Here is a 13,012-nt window from a genome sequence, read left to right as displayed (position 1 = left end):
GGTCAAAGAAGACAGGTGCCTTTACTGCAGAAAACGTCACAGAGAGCTTGATGCGCTCTGTGGAGCTGCTAGATAATGAACCGGTCCTTTAGCCCTTACTTCATCAGGGTCAATAGCGCCACATAGTGGGGGGTTTTGAACTAGCTGAGCGCATGGTTCCTATTAAAAAAAAGGTAGCCTGGTGTGTGGGCTATTGTATGGCTAAAATCAGAACTGCAAACATTCAGTAACTCAATTTTTAAGAAAGCTGGTTGAATGTTAGAAGACATCAGGCACTATATGCAGTTGTTAACTGTGATGGCTTAGCTGCATTGCCACACTTCAGACTTCACCTGATCTACTGAAGTTAGTCCCTGCCTTGGTATTTACATAATCGTTTTATGTTAATAGGCTAGCTTTTGAAAACATTGAAGATGTACCTAGACTAACTCCACCAACAGTATATGCGGTCTACGTAGGAGGAAAAGAGGTGCTTTTTAAAAAACGTTCAGGGTGTGGCTAACAATTTTCCAGTTTACTGCTGTAGCACAGCTTAGGGCTTTGTCAATACTACTGATGTTTTTTTACATCGATTAGAATCTAAAGTTGCTTCCTGTTAACTTCTGTAGGAAGGAAGGGTTGCAGCTGAGGCAAAACCAAAACCCAAAGCAATTTACTAGTATGAGTTTGTCATTTCATAGTACTCATTTTTTTCATTTAAATAAAAGATGTAAGTGCAATTAAAATACAGGATAATGCATAAGACATTAAGAAAGTGCAAGGTGTGAAATCAAGAATTCAGAACTAGGAAACATCAAATTAAGGCCACGGGTCTATTACAGAGGAAGTCAGCGGCACAGCAAAGAAAGAGCAGAACCCAGCTCTTGAATAAGTGCCACAGTAAACAAAGGAGGAGTTGCAATAACCTACATTGTTGCATGTTTAACTAGGAACTGGGTTAAGAGAAAGTCATGGTTAACAAGCATAATTCAGTGCATGCAATTTCAGGCTTGACAGTAGATCTTATTTATCACCTCAGAAGCGAGTGTTTGCAGTCCTTCATATAACACACGTAAAATGGTGAAGGAATAATACCTGTAGGTTAAAAACGGCTTTGTTCCATTAGAGCTATTAATTTGTCACCACCCGTACTAGGCAATGCACTGGCGTTTCCCCTCACCAGCTGAACACACCTTCCACTAAAAGCTAGAAAAGGAGAAATGTGTTGCTGGTGCTGTTGTCCGTATTTGCCAGCTGTGGCATGAGGCGGAGTAAGACCCAGGTGTGCTCTTGGTGAAGGCACCTACCACTGGCAGCACCTGGCACTGCCTCCCAGAGAATGCGCACCACAGCCCTAACCTTCTTTGGAAATGCTTCTAACAAAGTTAAGAACAGCCAGGTTCTTTTTTTTTTTTTTTTCTTAAGAGCTATATAAATGCAGCAGATTTTCATAATGGATAACAGAAAAACTGCTGTCCTTAAAAACATTTCATGATCTACCTTTTTAAAATTTATGTAGAAAAATTTATTTTCCACTAACTGAGATTTTTTAAAATAATTGTTATTATTTCCAAATTGCTCAGACTGAGGAGCCAAGAGCAAGTACAGGTGTAAGAAACTGGAGTCCACAGGAGCTACTTTACAGTGGTTAGTTTCTGAGCTGACTGCCACATACATTTCCCTAACAAGCCAGCATACTATACAACTTTTCAGTCTTTTGTTCACAAGCTCTCCCTAATCCTCCAGCTGATCTGCTGTCTAATAACAGAAGCATTACTATTATTATTGATTATCCCAGTAAGAGGCACAGATTAAAGGGCAAGGACTAACCTGTGAAGTTAATCTAAGTACTTCACCTACATGCTTCTTTGAAAGACTGATCTGAATTTCTGATTTGAATATCTTTTGAGCAGTACCTATTTTGTGGTGAAACAGTACCATCAGGAACAAGTTATATTCTGCACACATCTTTGATGGAAAAGTAACAAATGCTACTATTTGCTCAGACTAAATAACTTTTTTTTTTTTTCGGAGCATGAAAGCTACCATGTAAGGTACTTGTCATGAGTGAAGACTTTCTTTTCTGTAAAGAAATTTCTTACTCATTTCAAAATGCTTCAAAAGATGACCCAAAATTGTGCTTAAAGCTCTACTATCTCCAGTGAAGCCATTTATGTATTTGAGAGTTCTACAATTAAGCTGCTTCAAGTATGCATATACAAAAGATCTTGAACTACCCCTTTTTAAATAGGGACTTGCTTGCACGCTCTAGTTCCTTTAACAGTCAGTGTTACTAGATGTTTAAGAGTTGACCTGCACCTTGCATATGTGGTTTAGCTGTTTGTTCATCACTACCTATAATAATTTTGCAAGTGTGGTCACTCACTCCTGATAGAAGTTTATATAATCCTCTTCTTTCTGAAAGAGGAAAGTGAGGAGGATACTGCTCTTCATGTTCCGGCCTTCAAAGTATGTGACTCCTCCCATTCTTAAGAGAGGTCTAGATCAGAAGACTTTTTTTCTTCCGGAGCCAAAGCAGTCGATCTAGGGCCATGCACAGGCAGACTGCATCCATCTTGTCTGACAGTTGTAGACTTATTAAAAAATGAGTCTCACTATAGTCTCATTGTAGTACTACCAGGCGCTCTCAACGTTTTAACAAAAAAGATAAAGCACATTGGTCCAAGAAGCTCTTGTGCAATTTGCCACTGTTGTCCTCTAGCAAGAGCATCATTTTGTTTAAAGTGGGCAATGCAACATGTTTAAAATGGTGATTAGACCTTCTGCTATGCATTTTGCTCTTTTTTTTTTTTTTTTTTGAAGAGTAACTTCGGTCCTGACCTTCTCCGTTTGTCTTTTGCTATTGGAAGACACCACTCCTTACCGATCTTTACCAGCATCTCAGCCTCCTTCCACAGGCAAGAAATCCACTTGGTATTCTGTTCTTCCAGGGACAGTTCTGTTGATTGCTGTCTCTATATACCCTTAACTTCACATGAAAAACAGACTGATTCTAGGGTAGGCCCAATTTGTGATCAGTGACAACACCACTTAAATTTGTCACCGTTGAGTTATGCAGACTGCTATATATCATGTAAATCAGTACACTCTCTAGAACACAAGGATCATAAAAATCTCAGGTCCGCAGGGAGAGGAACAGACCTTTGCAATTTCACAAACTGTGACAGCATGCTTCATATCTTTAATTATATAAAATTAACATTTTTGACTTTTAAGTTCAGACATTTTATTCTCCATACATCTCACTTTGTGTATTTCAGTTAAATTCCACTCAGACGGCTACAGGTGATTTAAGAAGTCTGTTTAAATCGGTCAAATCAAAGTTAGATACAAAATCTCTAAACTTCATTGTAAGATTCAACTACACATTTGAAGGAAGCTTCTGTTTTTTTTTCTTAATTCCAGTTGCTCTGTATTCTGCTCTTTGCTTCAAATATTCTGTTTTGCATTCTTCATAGAAAGCTGGATCAGTATAGCTACAAGACAGACACACATATAATATTGTTTTTCATCTTGGTAAAAGGGAGCAGATAGTGCATAAATAGCACTCAACTGATCTTTCTTTCACACCCAAATAAATTTGCTTGCCTTCAATAATAAAATACCTTTTTTAAGAAATATGAAACTGGTAAAAGTTATTATCTTTTTGAACTCTAAATATTAAGTTAGTCTGCATCCTCTCATAATATTGTCCTCTGTTGAGGCATAGTCCTTTTCAAACTTACATAGTAAATAAAAATGAAAAGGAAGGTAGAGAAAGGGAAATACAGCTGGAATTTCAGTTCAGCTAAACTGTACATTATTATTTACAACTAGCCTCCTCAGAATGAGAATCTGCAGGATTACACAGACATTTATGTCACCACGCAAGTACTAATGAATTTCACTGGGACAGGTTCAAGCATTTGTCTCGAATAGGAAATGCATAGGTCCTCGATCATGAAAATGAATTCATTTTACTTGTAATTGTTTTAAAATAGCATTATTCCAGTACTAAGCATTTGTTCAGTAGTGTGTATTTGGTTCAGGTAGTTTTTTGTTTGTTTATTTTTTGTCTTTTGGGATTTTTTTAACGTTTGACTGCATGAAGGTATGGACAAATAAAACTGAATACTGCAGCAAGTTCTCACTGCAGTTAGATTTGGAACTCCTGCCTGGCTGCACACGCGTTTACATTGATTTCCAAATATCCAAGAGTAGTTGTCACTAGTTTAAGGGCATTTAATCTCTGGCTTAACAGGGTAGGATACATGCATTCCACCAAAAACCAAACCAAATCCCCAAATCAAACTCACTACAATCAACTCAAACTAAGAAATTCAAGAATTTAACACTGGGACAAATCAGGACTTCAGAAGAGACCTTTCTTTCTACCATGGCATCAAGTTGACCTCTCTACTATTTAACATAATTTCCCTTTGCTACTGCTATTTGTATTCACAATTGCAGGCCATTTTCAGAATAAGGAGTAAACGTTGAAAGACTGTTCCGTAAGCAACTCTGTCTCACCAACAGAGAATGAAGGCACGTCTAGTGCACATCCATATCCCCACAGTTTTATTAAGGAAATAATAATCTTGTCAGGTAGAACCATGACCAGCATGCTTTTTTCTAAAGTGAAGGTATGCTTCTCCAAAAATACCTCCAATTATGGTGATACATCAAAGTCACAAGGCTTGCAAAAACCTTTAGAGAAGGTTTAAGATTTCTATTCATTTCTGCATTAGAGTAGGCCAAAACATCAGCTAACAAAAACTCAAAAGGGACTTACTAGGAAACCAGACAATCCTTCAGTGCTGCGTTCTCTTGCCGACATTTCACCACCATAAGAAGACCGGTTTCTTTACAGCATTTAGTAAATGCTGGGGAAAAAAAAATTAAACTTAAGTTAGAAAAAAATCACAATCAGTAACCCTCCCTAAGTGCATCATAATCCATAGGAAAAACATCACTGACTATATCTATTTCTATAATCATAATTGGCCTGAAGTCTTGTGTTCTTTGTAAGGTCTTTGTTGCTTGTTAAGCAAGTAGATTTTAATTAGGATTTTCTCCTCATATCATATAACAGGTTCACACACATACTGCTGTTGCTAATACCAACAAATTCTGAAGCTATTCTTGCAGCAAATCCATGATTCTTAGGCTTGCTTTTCATGCTGACTATGCAGGGCTAACACAGTAAACCAAAAGGAAGTGTGAAGAAGTAGGTAAGCTAGGGTTTTTTAGTGTTTCCTCTACAATGAAAGCTTTCAAAATTACTGAAGCGCATTTATCTACAAATTAGAGGGCAATAATGTTGATAGCAACTACTGGCTCAACAAAACGCCCCTGGCAATTGCCTCCTCTGAAGGTGCCCTGCAGATAGGAGACAAGAAACTGAAGTGATGGTTCTCTCCTGGCATTTCCAAAAAACTCTTCTACTGGGAGTGCAGGGAGAAAGCCAGCCATATCTCCTGTGAGTGCCAGGTTGTTCTCCAAGGAGCACTGCTCCTGCTGGCTGCATCTCCTCTGGGTCATGAAGTGGCATTTAGCATTTCTTCAATTCAGAATTTCTTTGAAGTCCAAATGGCTATCAAAGAGCACTGCCCATGAAAATATTAATCACCCTTTATATGCTCCTGTTCTTAAATCCCACAGATCATGATCCCAGGAATGTCTAAGAGAGGAGACAATAACATGTCTCTTCCCAAGAGAAAGGATCTTGCATCCATTTGCTCAGTAAAAGTACTCAGTCAGTCATGGATCTTGAGACTTAAAAGCAAGTCACTGACGTACTGAAATAAACAGAAATACTGCGGGGGGCCGGGGGGGGGGCGGGGAGCGGGGTGGGAATTGGGATGATAACTCATGATTAAGGGTATATTTTTAAATAGGAGTAACTACAATTGTGTCTCATTGTTACCAGCACTCTGCACAGATATTTCGCTAAGTAATAGTAATAAAGAAGGAGATAAGAATTAGCTGTTACCCCTTCTACGAGGCGATCTCAAACTGTTTTCTTACAAGTGGTCTAAATTAGTAATCAATCATCCGTATTTTACAGATGAAGTAAGAAAGGTACAGAGAGAAAAAAACAATTGTCCAAGGTCAACCAGTAGCCAGGTCAAAAACAAAGTCAGAACTTCTGTGTTCCTGTCTGGAATTCCCCATTTCTCCTCTTCCCAGCTTTTCCTGGTAATTATTTCATACCACACAAATTTAGGAGATGTAAAAATTGTTATTTTCTTGAACATCTTCAGCAAAACTTACAGCTAATCTATTAACATCAAAACTTAATGACACTACATGAACTTAGTGATGCTACAAAGGGTAAATCGAGTTAGCTATATTCAGTTGAGCATGTATTTGCATTGCTATTAATTGTCCTGTTTGCAATGTAGGCCAAAAACTTGTAATTCATGTATTCAAAACAGCATCTTCCACTTTTTGTGCACGTTGATCAGATATGCAGCAGTTACAAAAGCAGCAATTTCTTTGATCACTTCCATTCTATAAACTTACTGAATAGACACACTTTTTCAAATTCTGCTGGGAATCAAAGAACGTACCTAAGAACTAGGTCCCTACAAGTTACTGATCATGTGAAAATATTGGCACAACTGTAAAACCTACCAAATGTAGTATAGATATGTATTTGTCCTTGTACGTTTTCAAGACACTTTACCCAAAGTTTCAGATTTGCCTATTAAGTAACTGTTGATCCTGTATGATGATGCAACTTCCATAAGTCCAAACATAAGTAAACAAGAAGACAGAGCTTTGTCCCTGGAAAAGCAGCAGGATGGCATCTTATTCTTTGCTCACAGCAGAGCTGGCTTTGGGCCTTTGTCCTTGCTCTACTAAAATCAGCATTAAGCTATTGCTGACTTCAGTGCAATAAAATCCACCTTCCAGTATCCTAGATGCTACCGACATAAAACGTTAAGGAGAAAATGATCCCACAGCTGCAAGCGACCCTCAGGTCAGACTAGTCTGCCTGCCAGCCTGTGGCTGCAGTAGGTTTTTAATACATAACTTGCAGAAGAACTTAGGTTTTGGTCAAAGTGTTGAGGACAGCCTAGTTGCAAGAATCCTTCTTATATGGCCAAACTTTGCAACATCTATCTCTACAAAATTTTACAAGGAGTTGGCATGTTATCTACTTTGGACAAATTATTGATGAACACTTTTACGTGCGCTTCAGCACAGTATCTAACATTGCACACTGGTAATAGCCCCTTGGAAATGTGCTAGATGAAAGTATGCAACAAGTACATTTAAATTAAGTAGTTAATTACTAGTTGGGAGACGCAGTAACCTGTCCTCAGAGGCACTGATTAACAACTTCTACTCAATTTCTAAGATCTGGTTTTGTATATATTTTAGTTTTAGACCACAAATCATCCAAATACACATGCACAACTTCTGAGGATATTTTTGAATAGCTAGTGCTTATTAAGCAGTGTAAGCAGAATAATAAAGTGTGCTATTAGACAATCAAAATATTTCTTTAGCTTTTAAACGTGAAGAATCACTACACTAACATCTGCCCCTTTTTCCTGTTGTTTCTGGACTATTTATATTGGGTGTCCCTATATCAGCACCTCTCATAAAAATCACACCTATTATCAATTTTCTAAAAAAGCCCCTTAAAAAACCCCAAACAAACAAAACCAAAGACCATCAGAAGCCTTTGTAAGCTTACGGTTCGTCTAGTCACCACTTTGATTTCTACTCTCTACAGGCACATGCTTAAGTGCTGTGCCTTTTTTTTGTAGTAATCATTCCGTCTAGAAGCTGTGAAGTAAAAAAAAACACTGCAGACAACAGGAGGTCCCTCTCACTTGTTAGTTCACTAGTCTTGATTGGTTAAAGGTGTGATGTCCCAGTGAACAAAACCTGAACTGCAATCGCAAGCGTTCCCTGGCTTCAGAAGGCCTCGCTTGTGGTAAATGGCCAGGCGAGTAGAAAGCACTGGTACAAAGTGATAAAACTGCTTCCAGCTATCTAGCTTAAATGTTGCTGATGCTTAACAAAGGAGAAAAAAAAAAAAGAGCTGGTTGAAGCATATCAGGCATCCCCATATGAGCACACAAAACTCAGTTATTCCTCTCTCTCCTTATTTCTAGCTCTTTAAAATCCCTTTGACAGCTATGGAAAGGAATGTGGTACGAGATCGGTTTAGTTTTAAGTGTTTACAAGTAACCTTACAGGAAAGTGTTGTTTTTAATTATGCTCTATCTTGTTTATAACTCTTGCATGTCAATGTTAAGTAGCACAGAGTGTTAAAACAATGAGAGAATAACCTCAGAAACAGACCACAGCACTTCCAGAAACAGTCTCAAACCAAGAATTAATCTTCTGAATCTCTGAATTTCCAACTCACCCCCATATTCCTCACTCAAGCAACGTCTATATCGTAGACCAAAACTTTGGGGTGTGTAACGAAATATTATACCACAAAACAATGGGATCTGACTACAAACCCATTGTAGCTGAACATTTTAACAGCCATGAGCAGAAATTAAAACTCCAGGGGATCCAGCCTCGCACTCAAGATGAACCTGTTTCCTGATACTGTAGGTCATACAAAGACCAATTGCTCTTTCACTGCTTATTTCTGAAACAGACAGTTGGTCTTTTAAAATCCTGTGTACAATCCAATTTTTACAACACTAGAAGATGGCTTTCCATGACTTTACAAGGTCATGTGGGGAAAGAATGTCTTCCTTCTCCTAGCAAGCAGCAAGCTACCAAGACAGATGCTTAGAGAGGAGTGAAACTAGGTGTGAATTTGAGTCAAATTCAGTGCAGAATTATAACCAAAAAAAGAAGGAAAGAAACACAATTTGTTTCAAATAAATAATAAAAACCATCCCCAATATTTCGGAATTGAAGTGTCATAGCTTTTATTTCCAATATGACTGTTTTGAAATTGATCTACAGTACAGAGAGCAGAAATATTAAAGACAAGCTGAAACGTTGTCTCAAAGTGGACAGTTTTTCATTTAATCAAGAAAAACCCAATTAAAACACTGATCATTCCAAGCTGATGTGAACTAATATTTTGTATTTTTGACTCATCAAAATGAAAGATGTGCATTTGCATAGCTCGCTTTTCAAACAGTGAAGCAAATCCAGTCAACCTCCTGGAAGTGCTCCCTGCACTAGTCATTCTTATTATGATACCTTATAATAGTATTAACTTCATAAATACTCACCAGACCATAAAAAGCCAATGATATGAAAAGTCAAATGTGGCTCGGCCTTTTTTCGCAGCTGGTGCATCTGATAGGCTCCACCAGCTGAGGAGCAAAACGGGACACAGGAAGCTAAGAACACGAGGGATGGAGTTCAACGTAATAGGAGTGAAAATGCCTTGCTACAAGGGAAAAAAAAAACTTGCCCTCCACAAAATGCAGCCTGGCAACGCTCTGCTAGGATGGCTAGATATGTCCGTCACTGACTGCTCCATGCACAGGTAAGGACAGACCCAGCAGTGCTTGAAAAAGTTGCAGGTGCCCCTTCTAAAACAGCAGCTGGCCATGGAACCTTCTCTCTAATCTGCAGCAATTACGGTTCACCGCATTGTATTTGAAGGAGGCTAGCTCCAAAGATTGATTGAAAACAGATCCTGGGAGTGAGCTATGCAGAGGAGCTGTAAAGATCCTTACACTTACAGAGAAGTAAGACTTCTTGAACTTCTGTGTTTGCAGCAAAATGACTTTGATCAGTGGAGTCCAGAAATTCAAGCGATTCAACCGCATACTCTTTTCTGTGGCATAGTCTGCATCTAAGAAGGATGTAAACTGAGCAAAGAACGCTCTTCTGAGGTATACATCTCAAATAATTCACTGAACAGTTTATCCTTAATTTGAGGACAGATTTCTTCTTTTCTATCTCTCTCACAAAGAGAATTCTGCACTTTTCTTGTGAGGAAAATCCAGAACTGGTTTTGAGCACAGTTCTCAGGGAATGCCATTTTCAGTCTCATTACCTTTTGGCTGTTACAGCCATATTGAGAGATTTTAAAATAAATTTACAATTTAGTATCCTTTCTGAATCAACAAAGCATGTAAGGCCAAAAGATATCTTTGCTGCGATAAAGGCCAGCTTTCAGCTGAACAAAAACTGAACAATTAGATTTGAATACAGAGCAATTCAGTTTTGCCCAATTGTAACTAACTGCAAATTACGGTATGCTAACATGCTGAGGTGACTGACTATGATGTGAAGACCGCTCAGGTCCTCTGATTTTCAGGGACAGATATAAGAGCCTTGCAGCTAAGAGCAGCGACAAGCCTTTCTGTGGATTGACTCTTTAGCAGAGGGTATCTCGGGCATTTGGCAGCACCGGGAACCCGCTCCTGAGTTTGGGCCCCAGCACAAGATGCCTCCAGATCTCTGATTGCGCAGGGGCAAAGAGCAATTTCACTGGCTCTCCCAACCTCAACTTCATCTGCTTGAGAAAGCAGGATGCAGAGAAGGAAGGGAAAACAGCTGCTTTTAGGTCCTGGCACATGTGAGTTCGCAGGACAACAGAAGGAAGAGATATTAAAAGCATTCTAAAATTATTTCCAAAGCTGTCTGGACACGCTTTTCTTTTTTTGTTTAAATAAAAATCTCCAAAGAGTCTTCAGTAAGGTGTAAGTAGCTAAACTGCATTATACAAATAATGTTGGAACATTAAGAATTATTTTAAATGTCTGGCTATTCTTTAACATATTTGATTGTTGATTAAGAACTGCTTTAAGATACAGAATGGTCTCTCTTTATTAAGGTTTCTTTGAAAGCTAGATATATAGCTGACACAGTAAACAACTTTGTATACAAAGATCTTTACACACCACAAAAGTCTCTGCTGAAAAACAGTTAGTACCTACAGAGAATGTTTTGCATTAGTATTTCTGAATGGCTTTTTTCCCCTAACACTGATTTATAACTTTCCTACAAGATAATACATGGAGCAGATAGAAACTGTAGTGAAAGTGGGTAACAATGCACTTGTCTCCAAATAAGGACTGGATAACAAAGATTTCTCCATCTATCTCTAAAGAGATAGAGATCTCTATAGAGAGAATTTTCAGTACTTTCAAGAGTTGGTTTTCAAAGGTAAAAAGATCAGCTACATTAGCAGAAAGTTAGTCGCTACAACAAAGCTGGTAGTGATGTTCTGGTAAGATTAAATTCAACAGTCTTTTGGTATCAAATACGTCTGTGAGCATCTGCAGACCTACAAGCAGTAGACAACAACCCCTTCTCCTCCTCCACCATATGTAAGATACAAGTGTTCTTTACGTCCCCTACGATACCCCCTGCCCAAAGTATAGGTAGGCTGGTCCATCCACTGTTCTCCAGGCAAAATCAAGGGGTAGAATCAATGTGTCAGGCTACAAAAGTTCCAGTTACATATACATAAAGAAAAGACTTAATGGAAAAAATTATAATGCCCTGCCCCAAGTCATTAGAAATTATCAGAAAGTTGGCATTTTCTGTGATTACATTATGGGGAACAATGAGCAAGTGAATTACAACTGTAGTGCTGTTTTTTTAAAAAGTAATTCTTACTTTTTAACTTCAAATATTAAAATATTAGATTTTTTTTGGCAAACATAAAATTCTTTCCATATACAAAGCAAGAGAAGGACAAAAAGTGTTTATGACTTATCTCCACACAACCAGCAGTATGGAAACTGTGTTGACATAACAATGCCAAGGGCTCATCATTATTATTTTTAGGCATGAATTGCAACATGAGGGCCATTTCTGAAATGTTCATTTTTTGTAGATTCAGATTATAACAATACTTGGCATTTTCCTATTGACTCATATTTGCAGTCTTGTGCACTTAATATAATATTAAAATATTATTTATCAATCATAATTATATATCTATTTTAAAGTTTTTCTTGTACAAGTAATAAATGAAATATTCCCCATTATCAAGATAAATTGATCCTCTCAGGTCGGCCACTAGTTTATTTAAAGACGTTACAATTTTACTACTTAAGAGAAAGTCCTACAGAGGTGTTATCTCACCATTTATATTTTCTCAACACTTATGATACCGCTATCACACTCTTAAAATTAAAAAAAAAAGCTTGTATCATGATCCAGAGCAAGCTTATATTCTATTTCTAGGTTGTTTTTTTATCCTCAGGAAAAAAAAAAAAGAAAAAAGTAAATAGTTTTGTCCCACATTTGGATCATTCTTTCTGCTCTACCACTTGGTGAACTAAAAACACCCAAGTAACAATGTGGATTTGGGGGTGAACAAGTGAAGAGAGAGGAAACAGTTTAGTTAAAATGTGAAAGAGCTTGTAACACAGGATTCTACAGTCTATGTTTGTAAAATGTGTCCAAGAACACTATAATGGTACAAAACTTTATCAACGATATTTTATGGCAAAGTTATTACGCTTTTAATTTTGTATTAAATTGTGATTTATTAGCTTGTTACTTTGAAGATTACTCAGCATGCACAGAACAGATTGCTGGCGCATTTAATGAGCCAAAGGAGGCAGTAGAATGAACATGAGAAGATTGTTTTACATTGTAGAGTGTGAGCTATTTGATATTTCTAGCACAGTACAAAAGAAAGCTTCTCTGTAGATTGATCATGGTTCAGTTAACATCACTGAATATCTAATACCTCCAACTCAATTAATTCTCACCTGATTAAGATCAGTCTGATATTCAAACTAAATCATCTCTCCAGTCAAGTAGAAATCAATATTTCTGATTTTACTTTTAAATTACAATAACAAATAAAATATATGCATCGTCAGTATGCCAGGAGTGGCTTTCCTATTCTAGTCTACTATGGCATGCATAACACAGCTGATTAAAGAATTAGAATAATTTGAGCAACAATATATATAAGAATGAGATTAATTTGAATAGAGGGAGACAGCATGAAGTAATTAAATGCATCTTATATAGGGTAAACAGAAAATTGACATAAAATAACCTTGATTCTTTCAAGTGAACCTCTGTTATCAGATCAAATACTTTGTCTCCACAGATATGC

The 13,012-nt window shown here is 37.5% G+C and overlaps 1 protein-coding gene across 6 annotated transcripts in view; it reads right to left on the bottom strand.

Moving 5' to 3' along the window:
* Positions 1-2,772: 2,772 nt before the first annotated feature.
* CMC1 (C-X9-C motif containing 1) overlaps positions 2,773-13,012 on the bottom strand; it is a 45,997-nt gene continuing 35,757 nt past the window's right edge. For 3 of the 6 annotated variants that reach the window (XM_068935475.1, XM_068935477.1, XM_068935476.1), the window contains 3 exons: positions 9,204-9,287; positions 4,772-4,862; positions 2,773-3,476 (listed from right to left, as the gene is read on the bottom strand). In XM_068935475.1, coding sequence (XP_068791576.1) covers positions 3,362-3,476; positions 4,772-4,862; positions 9,204-9,287 — 290 coding nt within the window. In that variant the 3' untranslated portion in view covers positions 2,773-3,361. The remainder of the gene's footprint in view (positions 3,477-4,771; positions 4,863-9,203; positions 9,288-13,012) is intronic. The other 3 variants (XM_068935474.1, XM_068935479.1, XM_068935480.1) reach the window with 1 other exon arrangement.

Source organism: Struthio camelus, chromosome 2 (assembly GCF_040807025.1).
Source record: "Struthio camelus isolate bStrCam1 chromosome 2, bStrCam1.hap1, whole genome shotgun sequence".
NCBI lineage: Eukaryota > Metazoa > Chordata > Aves > Struthioniformes > Struthionidae > Struthio > Struthio camelus.
Note: the sequence above shows the minus strand (reverse complement) of the source record. Positions and strands in the feature narration are given on the sequence as shown.